Below are 18,707 nucleotides of genomic sequence, written 5' to 3'. Positions count from 1 at the left end.
TAGCCCACTCAGCACAGTCTCTGCACAGACTTCCTACTAGATGTGGAGCAGAGCAGAACTGAGAAAAGGCCTTGGCAGAGGGGTCAGGATTTCAAGGAATAACAAGAAGAACAAACTCCAAGTGGATGGTACTGGGACAAGTGTTTACTAACCTTCATTAATACTTCTCAGAACCCTAGTTCCTCTATTGTTCTTTCTGCCTTCTTTGCTTGACCTTCAACCTTAAAACCTTTTAAGGACATAAAGTGACTTAGGTGCACTCTCCCAAGTTGAAAGTCATTGAAACAACAGCTTTAAAACATGCTACACAAACCACCTATAGGAAGTTTCAAAGTGAAATAAATTATGTTGCCTTTTTATAATATGGCCTTTGATACATTTTTTTTTTTCAAACTCAGTAGAGCTACTGCTCCTAAAGGAAAAAAAGTCCCCCTTCCTCTGATCTAAAAGATACTCTCAATTCAGACAGAAGGAATTAACTTATCCCTACGTAGTGATTCCAACTTTTTAAATGTAAAGGGAATTAAGAACTATTCAAAAACCACACAACGAATGTAACATTTCCTCTTTGGGAATATATCCACTGAGAACTCAGAATTATGAAGCTAATTCCTACGGACTACCAAAAAACAAAAACCAAAACCACAGTGGGCTCATATTTCTGAGACTAATAAAAATCATGTCAAAAATCCTTTTTATAAATAACGATTATTATACTCTAATACATATTCAACAAGTTAATAAAAATAACAACATGAAAAATTCTATCTTGCACGTAAGCAGCACAGAACACCATCACATTCTAATGACGGAGTCTCTTCCTTTGGTCCTCACCTCCTGTCATCTCTCTTCTTAACCCCTTCCTGAACTCCTTAAACAGCTCTTCCACTGTGGCCAATTATAAGACAAAAAATTTTCAAAAAGTCAAAGCACCATTTGCAGATATAAGGTTTTAGATCTGTATTTCTCAGCTTCCCTTTAGTTTGTTAAAAACCCATACCTTCTGTTTATAAGGGGAAAAAAAACCCTTCTATTTTGGTGTTATTTGAAGTTTCAAAATAATATACACAGTGACTAGAACCAAATCAAAGCAATAGAAATATTAGCTGTTTTTTCAAACTATACACAGTTCCCTGGAAACTTAAGTACTTGCCCTGTGTAGAGTTCAGACTCATGGTTTAGGTACAGTTTTTTAATCACTGGATCAAGAAGCTTAACAAAAGTCTAGAGCAATCATCTTCAAACTCTTTTGATCTGCAGATCTCCCTTATAAATAAGAAAATTTTACATAAACATACATACTTCCTGTTTGTAAACTTTAAGTGTTACTGTGAAACAAAGTAATAAAGAGGATAAGTATAAATATTAAAATATATTTGTAAACTTCTTTTTTTTTAAAGATCAGCACCTGAGCTAACATGTGTTGCCAGTCTTCTTTATCTGTTTTCTTCTTCTCCCCAAAGCCCCCCAGTTCGTAGTTGTATATTCTAGTTGTAGGTGCCTCTGGTTGTGCTATGTGGGATGCCACCTCAGCATGGCCTGATGAGCGGTGCCATGTCCGTGCCCAGGATCCAAACCAGTGAAACCCTGGGCCGCTGAAGCGGAGCACACAAACTTAACCACTCAGCCAGGAGGCTGGCCCCCTATAAACTTCTTAAAATCATTTAATTTTTCATAATAATGAGAATGATGTGATTTAATAAGCTTCATTAAGAAATTATTTAATATTTTATGACACATTCAAAAATCTGATTCCAAGCTTGGGCTTTTTGGAATGTCATTTAACATCTGCTATTGTTGAAAAAGAGAACTCATGATATGTAAGTACACTGTAAATGTAAGTACATTTTTGGGTGGCTTACTAAACAAAACAATCACTTTTAATTTTTATCTCCCAATTATAAAATTTTTGATGAGATTTATCTAGTATATCTTCATCTCCCTGGCTCTCAGTTACTATGCTAATACAAAGCGTTACATTTTTAACAAGTAAGTTCAACACCTACTGAAACTCTGGAAGCCTTCTTAATATTAGAAAATTCTATTTCCAGGGTTTTAAAAGTATATAGATTTGCGTTTTTAGGTGACAAATTTGCACTGTCTGCAGTCAAACAAAAAGTATGGAAACATTTCCAAACTTGTTTTCAAAATGCTATCTCCACAGCACAGGCTTCTTTCAAAATGCAGTTACCCTCTCATGCATTGTTAAAATGACATTTTCTCCCAGAAAGGATGTCAAAATGGAGTTATTTTTAAAAAAATATCTGTTAGTAATACATCCCTTACAAGTTTTTGCTTGCCATCACTGAAAAGATTAGAAACTTTGGAGTACCTGTCTTATGTGAAAACAAACAAGCAGCGCATCCTTCTGTGAAACAACTCTGAAATAAGCTGCTGTAAGATAACCACTGAATTGTGTTGCACAAACGATTTTTATTGTTGTTCCCATCACATCACAAAGTACTGTGAGAATTCTATCAAAGATTTCACCTCAGCCCCTCTCCCCTTGCTCATTCTATGCAAGCCCCATCTTCTTGCTACTCCTGAGAGGGAAGCATCTCTCACTTTTGAGATTTGCATCTGCTTTTATCATCTGTATGGCTCACCTCCTTCCTTGCCTTCTGGTTCCTAACCACCCTACAAAAAACAGAGCACCATCCCCCCACATCATTCTCTATCTCTTTCCCCAGTTTTAGTCATCTTCCCAGCACTTATCCTCACCTGACATATTTTATTTTTTCATTGTCTCTTCACTCAAATGTGATCTTCATGAGAATAGGCAAGTATGATTTATTTGCTGCTGTCTTTCATAACACCTAGAACAGTGACTGGCACATAGCATGCGATCAATAAAAATTCACCGAAGGAATGAATGCAATAATGTAAGGTAACATAATCCATAAATCGTCTGACACACTTAAACTGTACTATGTTAAAAAAGTGTCCAAAACTAGCAAACGACAAGTGAAGATGGCATTGTTAATGTCTATACATTTGTGTAACTCCCACTGCTTTTGTGGAGATTCTTACATAATATGTGAGATTTGACTTATATACCTAAGAATAAAGTTAGGGCACCAACGTCAAGCCATATACAAAATATTAGTACAACTTAGTTTCTAATAGTCTTAGATTAAAAAATATAAACAGAAGTCCTAATATCTTACTCTCACACGAAGAGAAATGTACTTTGTCTATTTTGGAAACGCTATTCTGGAATACTAATATTCTCTCATCTAGAAGTTTGAGGGACCATTTCTCTCCTTCTTTGATTACTTCTTTTGCTGTAAACTACTTACCAGTTATTAATACTAACTACTGTTAACCAGGTGAAATGACCATTAAAGTCTAATACATTCTCCATGGTTTAGGCCTTTTAAAGAAAAAAAATACTGTATTTGTGTCTCTATTTTTAGAATTCAGGCTGTCAATTATAAGCATAGCTCACCGCAACAAAAAAAATGTGTTCTTGAAAAGACAAATACCTATTTCTACAAAGTTAATGGCTATATAACCCCCAGGTCCAAATTATAATTATTACTGCCACAAAGTAAAGATTAAAATTAAGAATACAATCAGGGGCCGGCCCCAGGGCTGAGTGGTTAAGGTCGTGGGCTCTGCGTCGGAGGCCCAGGGTTTCGCTGGTTCAGATCCTGGGCGCGGACATGGCACCGCTCATCAGGCCATGCTGAGGTGGCGTCCCACATGGCACAGCCAGAGGTACTAACAACTAGAATATACAACTATGTACTGGGGGCTTTGGGGAGAAAAAGAGGAAAGGAAAAAAAAAGAAGACTGGCAACAATTGTTAGCTCAGGTGCCAATCTTTAAAAAAAAAAGAATACAATCAATAATTAAATATCACATATTACAACCAAAAATTGTAATCTTAACAAATTTTGTGGCTATAACTTTGGTAACTTTTGTTGTGTTCTTTATAGAAAGGCCACCTAATATAAGTGAAAAAGAAGTGAAGGTTAAGGTGAGGTCTAGGAATCCAGGGCTCCTGGCAGGTCAGGTTCTCCCTGCTCTTATCAAGAGGAAGACGTGAGTGGGGGAAGTCATAACAGCAAGTGTGGAGAATAGCAGGGTAGCATTCAACGAAACAAAAACTGAGGCAAATGATAGGAGACTTTTCTTTTTTCGAGGAAGATTAGCCCTGAGCTAACTACTGCCAATCCTCCTCTTTTTGCTGAGGAAGACTGGCCCTGAGCTAACATCCGTGCCCATCTTCCTCTACTTTATATGTGGGACGCCTACAACACCATGGCTTTGCCAAGCAGTGCCACGTCCGCACCCGGGATCCAAACTGGCAAACCCCGGGCCACCAAAGCAGAACGTGTGCACTTAACTGCTGTGCCACCGGACCAGCCCCTTGATAGGAGACTTTTGCTCAGTGTGATTCCATAGAAATATCAAATTCTTTTGGTCTTTACCTGGACAACACTGTCTCCTACTTGGCAACAAATTCCATTCCCAGTATCTTTCAGTATGTAAATTCATACAACTTGATGATTTCACATGAAAACATTCTCCCCCCACACATAACTGTCCAAGCAAACTAAAAGCACAAGGACAGAATGAAGCAGAGGTGGGTAAGAGGTTCAATGACTCAAGAGTGTAATGTGGCTGACAAAATCTAATACGTATATCCTTTGATGACGTTAACAGAATGCTTCCGGGACAAATAAGGTACTTCTTCCCAGTACAAACATCGATCAGTCTGGCTACCACACTCAAGGAAACACAACAGCTCTCACCCACAAGAAGACAACAAGGATGGTGAAGAGGAATCAAAGCCACACCACATAATAAGTGGCTGACAAAAAGAGGTGTTTGTTTAGTTTGAACATTTTTTTTTTAATGGGAAGGGTGCAGGAGATGGGGAAGAGGAAGAAAGGGAGTTAAACTTGCTTAACCAGTTTCAGAGGACAGAACTGGGACCACTATCTAAGTTTTAGAAAGGTCTATTCTGGTCCACCACAGGGAAGAATATTTTAGCAATTACACCTAATTATAGATTGGTTACCTCAGGAGATAGAGCTTCCTTTGAAAGTGTTCCAGTAATGCTGGACTACCACCATTTGGAGGAAGGGAGAAAGACAATACAGGGAAATGTGGCAATAGTCTAAGGGCTAGGGAGGTAACAAGTGTGGCCTAGACGTAGAAGATCTCTAAGATTTTTATTCGTATCTTGAATTTTGTGTTTACAGAGAAGGTCAAAGACATACAGAATAATTTCTCACCTTCCTTTCTAAAAATAGTTCTCTCCAAATCTAGGACCTAGGACTCACCTGAGTTCCGGAGAAAAGTCTTTTTAAGTCCTTACAGGAAGACTGTGAAGCAAAAAATATGAAATGGGAGGCTGGGGTTATGGCCTACTTGAATGAATGTTCCAGTCTTTTTTTTTTTCAATAAGCTCACTACAAAGATGTATACTGCTCTAGGCTCCTACAGTCAAGTAGTCTAGTCACCTTCCGAGGTCTACGTGCCTTTATTCCCTTTGGTTCCAACCCAAAGGAACAATCTCTCCAAAGAATAAGATATCAGTTGTAGTATAATCCCTGATTTTTAAAGTGTACTTTCTGAATGAATACACCACTATCTCAAAGTCATATACTCTGACTTAGAACCCCAAACATAGCTACAGTTTTACAAATGCTTTTCGTGATCTCTAATTCAAATAATATCTTAGGTAAGGTTATTAATTAATTTTTGACAAGGGTTTATTTTTTCCAATTGTATGTTTAGAAGATAATTACAAAGTTATTGTTTTCATATTTCAATTTTCTTTAACTGAGGTACATCAGCCTTAGTCTCTCCCAAACATTTCCACTTTATCCCATGTACTTAATGATTTTCCCTAACCAATTCTTTTTCTTCTATAGCTTAAGAAAAACTTTTTCTATGTCTGTTCCTGTGTGTATGTTCCTATACATAAGGTGACTACACAGATGCTGCACATTCCTTTACTGTAAAGTAAAACTCTGAACTAGATATGTTCCTATTTTCATAACTAATGAAAGGAGAGAGATATGGCTATAAACAACAGTTATTAAAGCAGATGCACAACTTTTTATACACATACCTGAACTGTCTGGACTTGTGGAGACTGAATAACTGATGGCTGGGCCGCCTGAATAACTCCATGGACTTGAACTGTCTGCCCATTGGGCAGCTGTACTAAAGTTACGGTGGGAGCAGATGATGTTGCGTGAGCTGCTGGCATAGATACCTACAGTGTTGAACATGGAGAAAAATTACTATCACAGATACCTCCTTGGGAGTACTCATGTTAAATACGAAGCAACTTTTTAGTAGCAGAAAGATGACGTTCCTGCTAGATAAGTATTTCACTGGTGTGAAAGAAACTAATAATTAAATTTAATATTCTTTTTTAAAAGAGACTAAAAATGTCCCCCCACCCTCCCACTTTTCAACTCCTCCCAAATGATGAAAAACAAAAGCAACTTTAATGTAATATCACAATACACACACAGACTTCCTCGGACACTGTCATTACACGCACGTGTAGTGCTCTGTTTTCCCACCTGCCTTCACACCCAAGGTCTCATTCTGCTCCTCGAAGAAATCAAGACTGAATAATAAGAACCATCTCCATTTCAGAGACAGAAGAGCAAGTGCTCGAAGAGATTAAGTAACTTACCCAAGGTGAAGAGATATGTTAGCCTTGAGGAAACAGAAACGTTTTCAGAATATCACGTGTTAAATAAGCCATGTTCTAAAATATAATTGCTCTCAAACTGGGGCAAAACTTAGCTATTTAAGGCTACAACACACATACATCTTACAACATACAACATAGTTTTCTCTCTTACATTAATTATGTCTTTTATTAATGAAAATGTATTAGTAGGTATTATAACTGAAAATTTCTATGCCCCCTCCGATCACTAAACTTGTAATAGTTGATATTTTAAGGATTTATTTTCCTCTTGAAAGAATAAAAGAGCAGAGTTAAGAGAATATAAGAGAAATCAATTTTCTCCTGAGGCACAAAGGAGGTACTATTTTAATGAGTCAATATCCAGGTTAAAAGGGCTCTTAGGTCATACCTGTTTATCTGATGGTATTTATTGTTCCTGTGCTTGAACACATTTGGGGCAGGAATTTTATTTGCTCATTTGGTAAACAGTTATTGGGGACCTATGGGCTGGGAACAATGTTAGAACTGAAACTACAAAAATGAGAAAGACACAGGTTTTTGCACTTAAGGAAATTATTGGGGTACATGTGTGAAGGAATGGGGAAAAGAACACAAATAAACATAATTCAGCGAAGTAATGAAGTTTGTGAAGAGAAAAATGGACACACTGAGAAGAGCTACCCCTCCCCACCTAAGAAGAGGGAAGGCTACCAGAGAAGAATGTGAATTTGAAACAAAGAATACAAGTTAGGCAAGTTATTATGACTTGCAGGGGAAAGGCACAGAATTTCAGGCAGTAAGGGTAGCACTGGCAAAAGCAAAGAGAAACAGCATGGTCTGTACACTGCAGAGAGGGATGCCCAGTCATCAGTACCACTGGAGCACGTGCAGGAGGTGGGAGAGATGAAGTAACAGAGGCAAGCAAGGGTTAGATGGGCTAGTCATTAGATACCTTCTCCAAGTCACATTAAAGAACTTGCATTTTATCCTGAGGAGATGGGGAAAGGCACTGAAGGGCTTCTCAATTTCTGAATATCACAGTGAGGTCTGCATTTTATATAGCTCACTTTAGTGGCAGTGTGAAAGGTATTTATTTCAGAGGAAGAAAAGTGGAGGTGAGGAGGCCAACTGAGAAAGCCTATATAATAGTTAAGGTGAGATGATAAAAGCTAGAAATAGGCCCTAGTTGTGGTAGAGATGGGAATGAGAGAAGTGATTTAATGAAAATTCAGGGGGCAGACCAGAAAGGGTTTATGAATGATTGGTTGAAGAAGGCGAGATGAATCAAAGATAACTCTCATATTTCACTTCTGGGTGAGAAATGGTAGACTATGCCATCAATTGGAAACAAAGAACACAAGAAGTAAGAAGAAGCTTTTGGGTGGTTGGGGTGGTGGTGGAAGATGAGGGACCTGATCTGACATGTGAATCTGCAGAGATGTTTAGCAGGCAGTTAAGTATTTGTGAAGCTTGGGGCAAAGATCCCTATTGAATGTAGAGGTTAAAACCACGAAGTCCCATCTTTGGACAGTTAGGAAGTCCTTCCTCATTAATCACTTTCTCTTTGGCCACTATAAATCTCTTTCAGTTTTACCTGGTTCTCAAAATGTGGTCCATGGACTACCACCACTCCACTCTACCATTAGAGTCACACAGGGTACCTGCTGACAAAGTCAGAATCTCTGATGGAGCCAAGGACACTTTCTCCCACAGTGAAGTTTGAGAACTACAACCTTAAATTATTCAGAGGATTTCATCTCAATTCCATATAAAAGCTCTTCTAATATTTGAAGCCTAATCTGAGTATTTTCTAGGGTAAATATAACAAGCTAACTCAGCAAATAATTCATTTTCTACCCTGATCATTCTACATAATGGCTCCTCTTATTGTAAGCTTATAAAATACAGGTACATAAAAACAGGATAAAAATCACCTATTTCTACCACTCAAAGCTAATCTCTGTTAATATTTTTCCTGTAGATCTAGGTACTTTTAAGGTAGAATATATACAATCAATTTTTATAACACACTGTCATGGAATCTATTTTACCTTTGAATCCATTATAAATATCTTTCCATGCCATTAAAAGTCTTCTTTAACGGTTTTAATGGCTGCATAATAAAAATTACATAATTTGTTTAATAAATTCCTTATTACTGGAAATTTAGGTTTTCAAATTTGCCTATTACAAGAAAGCTTATAGTCATTCTTTTACCCAACTCTTTAGCTACATATATAAAAATTTACATTCTCATAGTCAAAACCAACATTGTTTTTTTCCACTTAAAAACGTCTCTGTAAATTCCAAAAGTAAAATAAGGTGTCTCATTATTCTTTCAGATTGATTTTCTTCCTTTACTAGTTAGGCTGCATTAGTTTTTTCCTGTTCATTGATCAAATCACAATGATCTTGGATCACAATTTTATTTTATCTTTCTAGTATTAAACGCTTACAGTAAAAAAAAATAGGTATCAGAATTATGAGAGAAAATTATGTCAAAAATGTATGATGTATGTGTTAAGGACTTGGATGAGGAAGTGAAAAAAAAAAACCCTGCAATTAGGAATAAAAAGAGCAAAAAATTAGACAAATGGGAACAGATACCAGCTTTCCTAAAAGTCAAATATCATGTCATTCCACTTTTAAAAGTCTTAAGTGTTAGAGGACTGCCTGGTAAGAACGACAAGCTGAACATGTGCATATAATTTTGCTCCTTCCTGAATCTCCAACGAAACTTCATCAAATTGATTTTGTTTTTACAGACATAATCACATAAGTATAGGAGATGGGAAAAGAGATAATAATAAGAGATTTGGAGCCTGGAAAGCAGATGGATGAATGGTAATGTACTTGGAAGACCTCAGAAGGCCAGCTCACGAAGTGGAGGCAGGGAGAGCCTGACTGCACCACAAAATTCCTGACGAGGCTCAGGATCTGAGATGCCCTGGAGGAGAGAAAGTGAGGCTGAAAATAAGGAAGCCTGGTGAAGGCTCTCTGAGAAGCAACTAGATTCCCTCCTTAACTCCCTGAAGAAAAACAGCTAATCTACCCTCCACTGACAGAAAAAGGGAGATTTATCTTCCAGACAGAGGGTCTCCTGACTACCTAACACCAGGGATTGCTGAAGGCGGGGTAGTAGACCCCAGCCTCACTCGGCCCCCAGGCCTCTACCCTATAAGCAGGGATTAATTAGTAAAGCTTTCTCTGGGGAACCTGACCAATGCCCAGGGAAAGAGGAAAGACTTAAAAGATACTGATACTGGGAATGCCACCCTCCAGTGAAGCTCACAACTCATAGATATTAGGTCCCAAACAGATCCACAGAGCTTCCAATACAGCTTTTTGGTCCTGTACGTTTAAACCTGAGCAGACAAACCACAAATTATCTAACATTTGAGGAAAGCTTCTAATATGAAAGATGGAGACCAAAACAAAATCTAATTAACATTCCCAGGGATAAGAGAAAGCATTGCCTTTGTGAAACAATAAACAGGATACTATTAAAACACAAAAAGGACTATTCAGAGAACAAAAGGAACTCTTGGAAACATGAGAGCAAAATAAAAAATTCAACAGATGGGTTGGAACGTGTAGTTGAAGAAATTATCCAAAGAGCAGAGCAAAAAGACAAAGAGATAGAAAACAGGAGAGAAAAGATGAGAAAATCAGAGAAAACAATCCTATAGGTATAACACCTGGATCACAAGGATTCTAGAGAGAAAAAAAATCATCACTCAACTTAAAGAAATTGCCCGGAATTGAAGACATGAGTTTCCACTATAAAAAGGCCCATTGAATACACAGCACAATGGATGAAAACTGATCCAAACCAAGGCCCTGATAATGAAAGTGAAGCACTGTGAACAGAGAGAAGACTTTTATAGGATATCAGAGATACAAAATAAAAAATGGAATCAGTCCTTTCAAACACCCATGGTACAAGTTGACTGTGGATCACTACCTTCGAAATTTGAAAGAAAAATGATTTCTTTACCAAGTCAAACTTGCCCAAGAACCCGCAGGAAAACATGCTTAATATCAAGAACATAAACTGCACAAGAGAAAGACAGTAGGGGAAGGAATCTCCAGGATGACCTGAGTCTAGCAGACTCAGAGGACAAGCAGACCGGACAGGATAGCATGACCCAAGAGACAGACATGTTGAGGGCTGTCATCGCCAAGATCCCTGCTGGCATTGTATCTTCTTTTCACACGAGGCCAAATGCCTGAATGAGCCCAGAATCTTATCTGTGCATGCTTGCCTTGACCAGGTACTGATGAAGTCCTGGCTCTTTCCCCTTTGTTCCAGCACCTGCCTTATCCATGTACATTCACTTCATCCCCAAACGTATTCTGCTTTGCCTTGCTCCTGAGGGCTAGAGGTGGGCCCTGGTGATCTCCGGAGAAAACACAAAGTAGCCCACTCCTTCTGACCATATTCCTGCTCGAGGTCCAGTATTTGGCCCACACTTTACCTCAGTGGCAACCATCTGTGATCAGCTGTTTCCCAAGACCCGTCCTTGCTCAGTGACCCCCCTAGGAAAGCTTTTACACTCTTTGGGAGGCTGAAACTCAACATCCCAGAGCCTCTGCTAGGATTATTTTCTCCTGGTAGCCATCATGTGAGAGAGGCAATGTCACACTCTTACCTAGCAGGTTTATGTTTGCTATTTGGTTTTTATATTAACCACCTTTCTCATTCATGTATACGCAAATACTTGTTAATAAAATAAAATTTTTGAGGAAAAATACATAAGAACAAAAAATAAGGATGAGAGACTATAACCTTAGAGATAGAACGTTTAAGACAAAGACAAAATGAAAGAATCATGGATTATATTTCAAATATACAGGAAACAAAAACTACTATCATCCTTGAAATTTACTTGTGTGTACATTTATTTGCTTATCCTATTTTCTAGTTTAAGCATATATAAAGAACCTTTCAGGTTATTACCCCCACGCCCCGAAATAAATTTGCGTGATATGAGAAAGTTATCATACCAGGTTTTTTTCCTTTTTAAGAGAGACAATCTACTCATCAGTTACAATCCAATTATTTCTAATCATGTTGCAACAAACAGTGTATTACTGTTTAACAACACATTTTCTGTTATGTTACTGAATTTATACTGTCATTCCTAAAACTGGGCTAACACCAATAGGAATTCTGATATTCTTAGAAGGCCTCTGCTCATTGTATGTGTATCTCTGTAATAAAAACGAAATTCTCTTGTCTAACACGTATTCCTTTTGGAAGAGAGACAACTTGGAATCTCTCCATGTATTTTATACCTGGGCTAATGTGGCAATCTGTGGCTGGGCTTGAACTGTCATTTGCTGGTTTTCAGCTTCTGTTACGGCTGCATCTCCACTCTGCTGGTTCTCTGCTCCAGATTCCATGGTCATTTAGTCACCTACAATAATATGGGAGAATGTTACAGGCACTACAGTGCTTTGTGCTTTTGTGACTCTAAAGCAAATTTCAAGTTAGAAATAGGTATATGTGGTGGTTAGGTTAGCAAATGCACCCAGAAATCTAGTTAAAATATAAGGTAGCTGAATTATTGTCAACTTGTCCAAATTTACTGAGCTGTGCAAGTTCTAGTCCCTTCAAAAAAGAAAAAAACTTCCCCCTTGACATTTCTTCCCAATGGGATATTACTCCATCTAGAAGTAAGAAGGGATTCCTCTCTTCTCAGAATCTCCCCTACTCAAGGGGCAGAGGGTGGCAGCAAAGTTAAAAGTTTTCCAAGCTGTAAGAATCAGGTGTGGAGAGAAGGCAGAGAGTAGAAGTGAGCTGATGACAGGTCTATGAGATACTGGCTTCACGGGATCTCCCAGAAGGGTATTCCCTCCTGTAATAGGGAAGAAGCAGAAAAATTATAAGCTACTTCCAGAGGAAATTACTGGTGGTAGGACAAAATCTACCCAAGTTTCAAGAGCCTAAGTTGTGGGGCATCAAGGTAGAAAGGTGGGACAAACAGCCACAGAGCCAAATTAGAGGCCCCAAAGAAAGAAAAGGCTAGTGTTCTCACTCCTCATCCTATGTATGGTGTGCTACACACATGCACACACATGAAATAAAACACCTTAAAAAACACAATTGCAAAATTCTGGATAAGTTAATCAAGGCTGATCTTTTTTACTTTTGGACGCTGCTTTTCTAAGGGCTTAGTATACCTGTTGAGTAATCTGGCACTGGATGGCAGCAAAAGTAACTTGAGAGCAATTCCTAGCAGAAGCAGCTACATGAGATTAGAGAGATTTCAGTAACTGGGGAAGTGATCGTACCTAAAGGATTCACAATAAAAAAGAACATATCTTACTTGCGTACTACTATCATCATTCAGTGCCTAGCATATTACCTGTCAAAAATGAACTTAGTAGTGAGGACTACCTATAGTGACTTCATAAATAACACAAAAACCCCAATGCTTTTCCAGAATTTATTACATTTATTTTATAACTCTGAAATCGATAATCAAAATTGTCACTGATCCTTATGTGATTATTACATGCCATCAGAATGTATCACATATCAATACATTTTGCCATCATTCACAGGGTTCTATAAAAAGAAAGTGCTTTACAAGTGACAGTTAAAAATGGAAGCGAAAATATCTCTGTAGAAATGAATATAAATAATTTAGAAATACAGAATTCACAAAACAGATAACAAAGGAAAAGATCAACAGACTTGACTATATAATTATTTAAAACATTCATGACAAAAGCCACCAAGACAAGAGCATAGGGAGAAAATATCTGCCATATATAATCAACACAGTAACATCTAGGATACAGAGAAACTACTAGTCAATAAGAAACTCATTATTGACTAGTTCACAAAGGTATTATGTTCAAGGATATTCACTGTAGAATTTTTTTATAATAGCAAAAAACTGGAAACAAGTATCCATAATTAGGAGAACCATTAAATAAATTACAGCAATGAAAAAGAATGACGTCTGTCTATAATGTAATGACATATAAAGCTTTCCAAGACAGACTGAGTGAAATTGCAAGTCACGGAACATACTGTAAAACTGAACCCCATTTATGTTAAAAACAAGTAAAACAAATTCTTGTAAAGGTGTACACATGGAAAAAGGTGTGGGAAGTACTCAGTGGTAGCTCCAAGGAGACGAGGATTTGGTAGAACTGCATAGGATGATGACTTTTACCTTTTACTATTTACATACTTGAGTATTTTAATATTAATTTTTTTCCTCCCAAAATTCAGGATTACTTGTACAATTAAAAAATTTTAATACCAGAAGTCATGGATAGCATTTTGAATCTATGAACCAAAAACAATATTATATTTCAATCATGATTTTGAGATACCTGTTAACAAAAAACTTTTTAAATCCCAGATACTTTTTATATGCAATTACTCTTTCTGTTAAAATTTTGCCTAAATTGTTTACCCTACATTCCCAAACAGTAAAAACAACTACTTTTAAAAATTACCAAATAACCTTAATTATTATCACTTGTGATAATTCACTGAGTTGTATACTTGCAATCTGAGCTCTTTTAAACTAAAAACTTGAAGACAGACATCCAAAGTAACAGAAAGCAACATCAACAACAAAACAGTTTACGTTATCCTAAATGTTGTCCATACTTTTGGTCTGGAAGAAAATGGCATGTGAGAGGGTAAAATCTAATCTTAATAACAGTAAGTAAATGAATCCATTTTAGGACAGTACTGAGTCAAGCTAAATAAGAGGAGAAATCCATAAACTCTTCTCCATCTTCTCCCCTAAGTCATGATTTTAATGAAAATTAAGATAAAATACAAATTTATCATCATAATCCCTCCTTTTTAGAAAGAGTATATGCAACCATTTTTAACAGACTTTACCGTAAGCCATGTTTTTTACACCTACACTGTCACCCATATGGTTTCACTCTGCCATCTGATTATGTCATCCATATGGTCTCAGCCTGCCATCTGATTAAAGCCTCCTAAGGCACAGATCTCTCTCTTTTGTTTTTGTTTACTTTACATCAGACGTACTTAATTTTTTTTGACATTTAATGTATAGGGCATCATCACAACTTTCTGTTTCAGAAAGTAAAATATTTATGACTATATTAAAATAAAGGAACAAACCCCATTAGCTAACATAAGTAATTATAGCTACAAAGACATTCAAAACAGGAAGGCAATTTGCATCCTCCTTCCCTCCCCAACTAGATAATATTCTTTCTCTTTAAAACAAAACGTGGTATTTCCAATGGACAGGATCCCCATGTAAACTGCCAGTGTTTTATTATCATTTCATTCAGGCAGACTACTAATCCTTTTTCAGAGGAAGGGACCACCTTCTTAATTTTTATAACTCTTAGTTTGAGCAGACATCAACCACTTGGGCCACAGTACAAATAGCGTCTTTCATCAGAAAATTCAGGCCTTTTTCAAAGTACAGGTGAGAATTATTTAAGGAAGAACAATTTGTTTCAGATGAGAAACTCAATGACTCAACTAGAACAGATACTATTCTTTTGGTTTTCACTTTGAAGGCACTAAAATGAAACAGCAACCTCCCAACTAGACTAAACTAGCATTTAAAGTGGATGCATTAATTTTGGACTTTGAATTCTTTCGCTCTTCATTCATATCTTCGGGTGGGAAGAGATGCTATGGTATCACGTGTATAATCTTCAATTTTTCTAATAACTCAGGAGCAGTACAGCCAGCAGTGCAGTATCCAGACACAGGATCAATTAATAGAGCCAATATGTGGGTTTCCAAAGTTGTTTGAAGAAAGGAGATTCCTAAGTCATTACACAAATAAATGCTTTTCAAGACTGCAAGAACAATAACAAAAAAACTAAATAATACTATAAAATAAGAAAAAGATCAGGTACATATGAACTCAGAAAGAATGTTGTATACATACTGGGCCTGGAACAATAGAAACAGAACAGATCTTAGAAATCACGGAAATCTAGTATTAGCTTAACAGTATTGTGATTCTTATTCTTCCAACAATTCTGAATTGTAAAATTTATTTGGGATTGAAATTTAAGATTTGGGGATTTTCATGATTTATCCCTAAAAATTAACATAATCCTTTGGAAACTATGAATTTATAATAAATTTCAAAATAGTGGCATGCCTAAAAGGAACAAAACTTCTAAAGCCAATTCACAAAGATACATACCATTTTGCTTTAATGGTCTTTAGAATTCTCTCTCTTAATATGAAAAATAAAAAGCGAAGTGATTCTGTAGTATTATTCACCCAATCCTGAGACAGACAAAGGATGCTGCTGTTAAGTAGTTGGGAAAGGGAGCCTAACACTTGCTGGAAAGTGACATCTGTTACCAGGTGGTTGTGGGACAAATTAAACTTTTTGTGTTTCAGTTTCCTCAACTGTAAAAACAAGGGAGATGGATTAAAAGATCTCTTCCAACTTTAAATGCTCTATCTGAGGAACTGACACTACAAGATATACGTACAAACACATAATTATGCAGGCCACTTAATAAAATAACATATATAGTAAATGAAGGCAGACTGACTAAGTATTAATAGGTCACCTAGCCTCTTGATCTTGGTCAAATACGGAAACACTACCACTCATTTATATATATGTATCATGAGCATGCAATACAACTTGAGATGATTCGAAGCATTTTAAAAATTATTCTCTCTCTCAAATGGTAGACAGTGTCTCTTTTACTCATTATGTTGCCCTGGTCATAACTGTTACTATAGTTATTAACTAGTTTAATCATCTCTTTTCTTAATTTTCAAAGAGGATAAAGCAGTTTTTCCTTTCCATCTTAGAAAACTTCAAGAATCTATCTGACTGGAGCTGTATCTCTTTTTGTACCCTTTACACAGTAAAAATAACAGATATTTAAAAGTTTAAAACGTAGGGGCCAGCCCCGTGGCTGAGCGGTTAAGTTTATGCGCTCCGCTTCAGCAGCCCAGGGTTTTCCAGTTTGGATCCTGGATGCAGACCTACGTACCGCTCATCAAGCCACAGTGTGGTGACATCCCACATAGAAGAACTAGAGGGACTTGCCACTAGGATACACAACTATGTACTGAGCTTTGGGGAGAAAATAAATAAATAGGAGGAAGACTGGCAATAGACGTTAGCTCAGAGCCAATCTTCCTAACCAAAAACATACCTTTAAAGAAAAAAAGTTTAAAGTGTAGTTTAGATAAATGTCCCAGTAGAGTGCCAAATGAGTGCTTCCATGACATTTAAAAGAGAATATACTCTGCAACAATCAAGACAGTGGTGGACTTCCAAAGGGGCATTGAGGATGAATACAATATTGATAAATTTGAGGAAGGAGGATAACTTTTTTGATAAGAAGCAAAGGCTTAGAGTAAGCCTTTAGAGAAATGACTGAGGCAGTGGCTGGTGTCAAGAGTTTGTATAGAAGCAAGGAGAGAAGACAAATAATACAGAACCGTCACTCCAAAGCAGTCAGTAACTACTAGCACAAAATAAGAATGAGAGAATGAGGCCTCAAAGTAATTTGGTTTAAAATTTTTATACTGCAAGGAATTTACTTCTACTTTAGAGAGTAATATATCCTGAGGGAATTCACAAGTAAGGGAATTTGCTTCACTTTTTTAAGACGAACAATATCTTCAGTTTTAACAATTTATATACATTATACTTCTATTCTATCACCATAGCTGAGCACTCATATGTCAGACACTGTTGAAGTTACTGGGGATAAAGAAATAAAATAAATTTTTAAAACTTTGCCTTTGCGGAACTTCTATTCTAGTGTGTCGGAGCAGGGGGGGGAAAGTAAACACAAAGTATAACAAATCAGATGGTGACAATTATTGTGCAAAAAATAAAGCTGAGAGGGATGCTGGAGGGATTTTCAAGACTATAAAAGCTGACCAGTGCAACCCTCATGGATAAAGCAGCACTTAAATTCACCTACTCAGCACCTAGACAGGACTCCAAATCAAGGACAAATTTCTGGCAGCACTGTTTCTGACTTATCTGCCTCTACCAAATTAACTAAAGCTCATTAAACAAGAAAGCAAGGCTTTATCATCACTTTTGCTAAAAATCATTAAGCAAAAGGAAAGAATGTTGCAGAAATTCACCTTGTTCTTTTTCCTAAAATATTTTGACCTTTAAGAAGTGCCCCAGCCCCTACAATCCTAAACATTCTAGCTCAAGTTGATGAAAAATAAACCCATCTCCCCCACAACCTGCTTTACTTTTTAATCCCTTAAATCTATGATGGATTTAATCTAGTTGAGAATGAAAGGTAAATATTCAGAGAAATAACTGTGAATCTTGACTCTGAAGAGAAACAATGTATTCATAACTAATGGAACATATGAATACATGCTGTGATTTAAAAAAAATGCAAATGACCTTTATTACAAATGAGAAAAAAACCTTGCCCACACCCTTGCAAGGGGGTGACTTCTGAACTCTCACCAATCCAAAAGTCCAGGAATTTAAGGAAATCACATAAGCAGCAGTCTAAAGTCTCCAGGGTAACCACAGCAAAAGGCTCATTTGGACACATGGTTTTAAAACTAAATGACTATTTTGTTGTCATAGTCAAATGTATTACTAAAAATATTTTGCAGAGTATACCCAGAAACATCTAGGGATAATACATAATACTTCCTACCTATTTACTTTGTACCTGTTATTTAGTTGTTATAACTGAAAGCCTTGTTAACACATTCTTAACACACTCGGGACATGCTAATTTTCTAAAGTATTATGATTAATTTACTAAAGAGGCAAAATGTTCAGGGGCTACACAACAGACTCTAGCTTTCTAGGAATCAATAACTATGTTGCCTCTTTGCCTCCACTTTTTTCCCCGTTACTAACCTTAAATACTTGTCATTTATCTTTACCTTATGTCCAATCTAGCAGAACTGAGAGGTATGCAACCCTTACTTGAAATTACGCAATGTTCCAGGTTTCTGATGCTAGTAAGTCTTTCGTATTAAATACAGTATATCTTCTCTGAAACCAGATAGGAAAATGTTATATTCAAATGTTGTCTG

At 36.9% G+C, this 18,707-nt stretch overlaps 1 protein-coding gene across 17 annotated transcripts in view; it reads right to left on the bottom strand.

The window, feature by feature from the left end:
* The window catches only part of CREB1 (cAMP responsive element binding protein 1), a 63,193-nt gene that overhangs the window by 32,624 nt on the left and 11,862 nt on the right, over positions 1-18,707 (bottom strand). For 7 of the 17 annotated variants that reach the window (XR_011428126.1, XR_011428128.1, XR_011428132.1 and 4 more), the window contains exons 2-3: positions 11,966-12,087; positions 6,089-6,235 (exon numbers count right to left, since the gene is read on the bottom strand). Coding sequence is in view for 7 of the 17 variants with exons in the window: in XM_070240598.1 (XP_070096699.1) it covers positions 6,089-6,235; positions 11,966-12,079 (261 nt within the window). In the remaining 10 variants the exon portion in view is untranslated. Of the gene's footprint in view, positions 1-5,294; positions 5,337-6,088; positions 6,236-11,965; positions 12,089-18,707 lie in introns of those variants that run through there. The other 10 variants (XR_011428129.1, XR_011428131.1, XR_011428130.1 and 7 more) reach the window with 3 other exon arrangements.

Source organism: Equus caballus, chromosome 18 (assembly GCF_041296265.1).
Source record: "Equus caballus isolate H_3958 breed thoroughbred chromosome 18, TB-T2T, whole genome shotgun sequence".
Classification (NCBI taxonomy): Eukaryota; Metazoa; Chordata; class Mammalia; order Perissodactyla; family Equidae; genus Equus; species Equus caballus.
The sequence above is the reverse complement of the archived record's forward strand: the minus strand, read 5'-3'. Positions and strand labels throughout refer to the sequence as shown.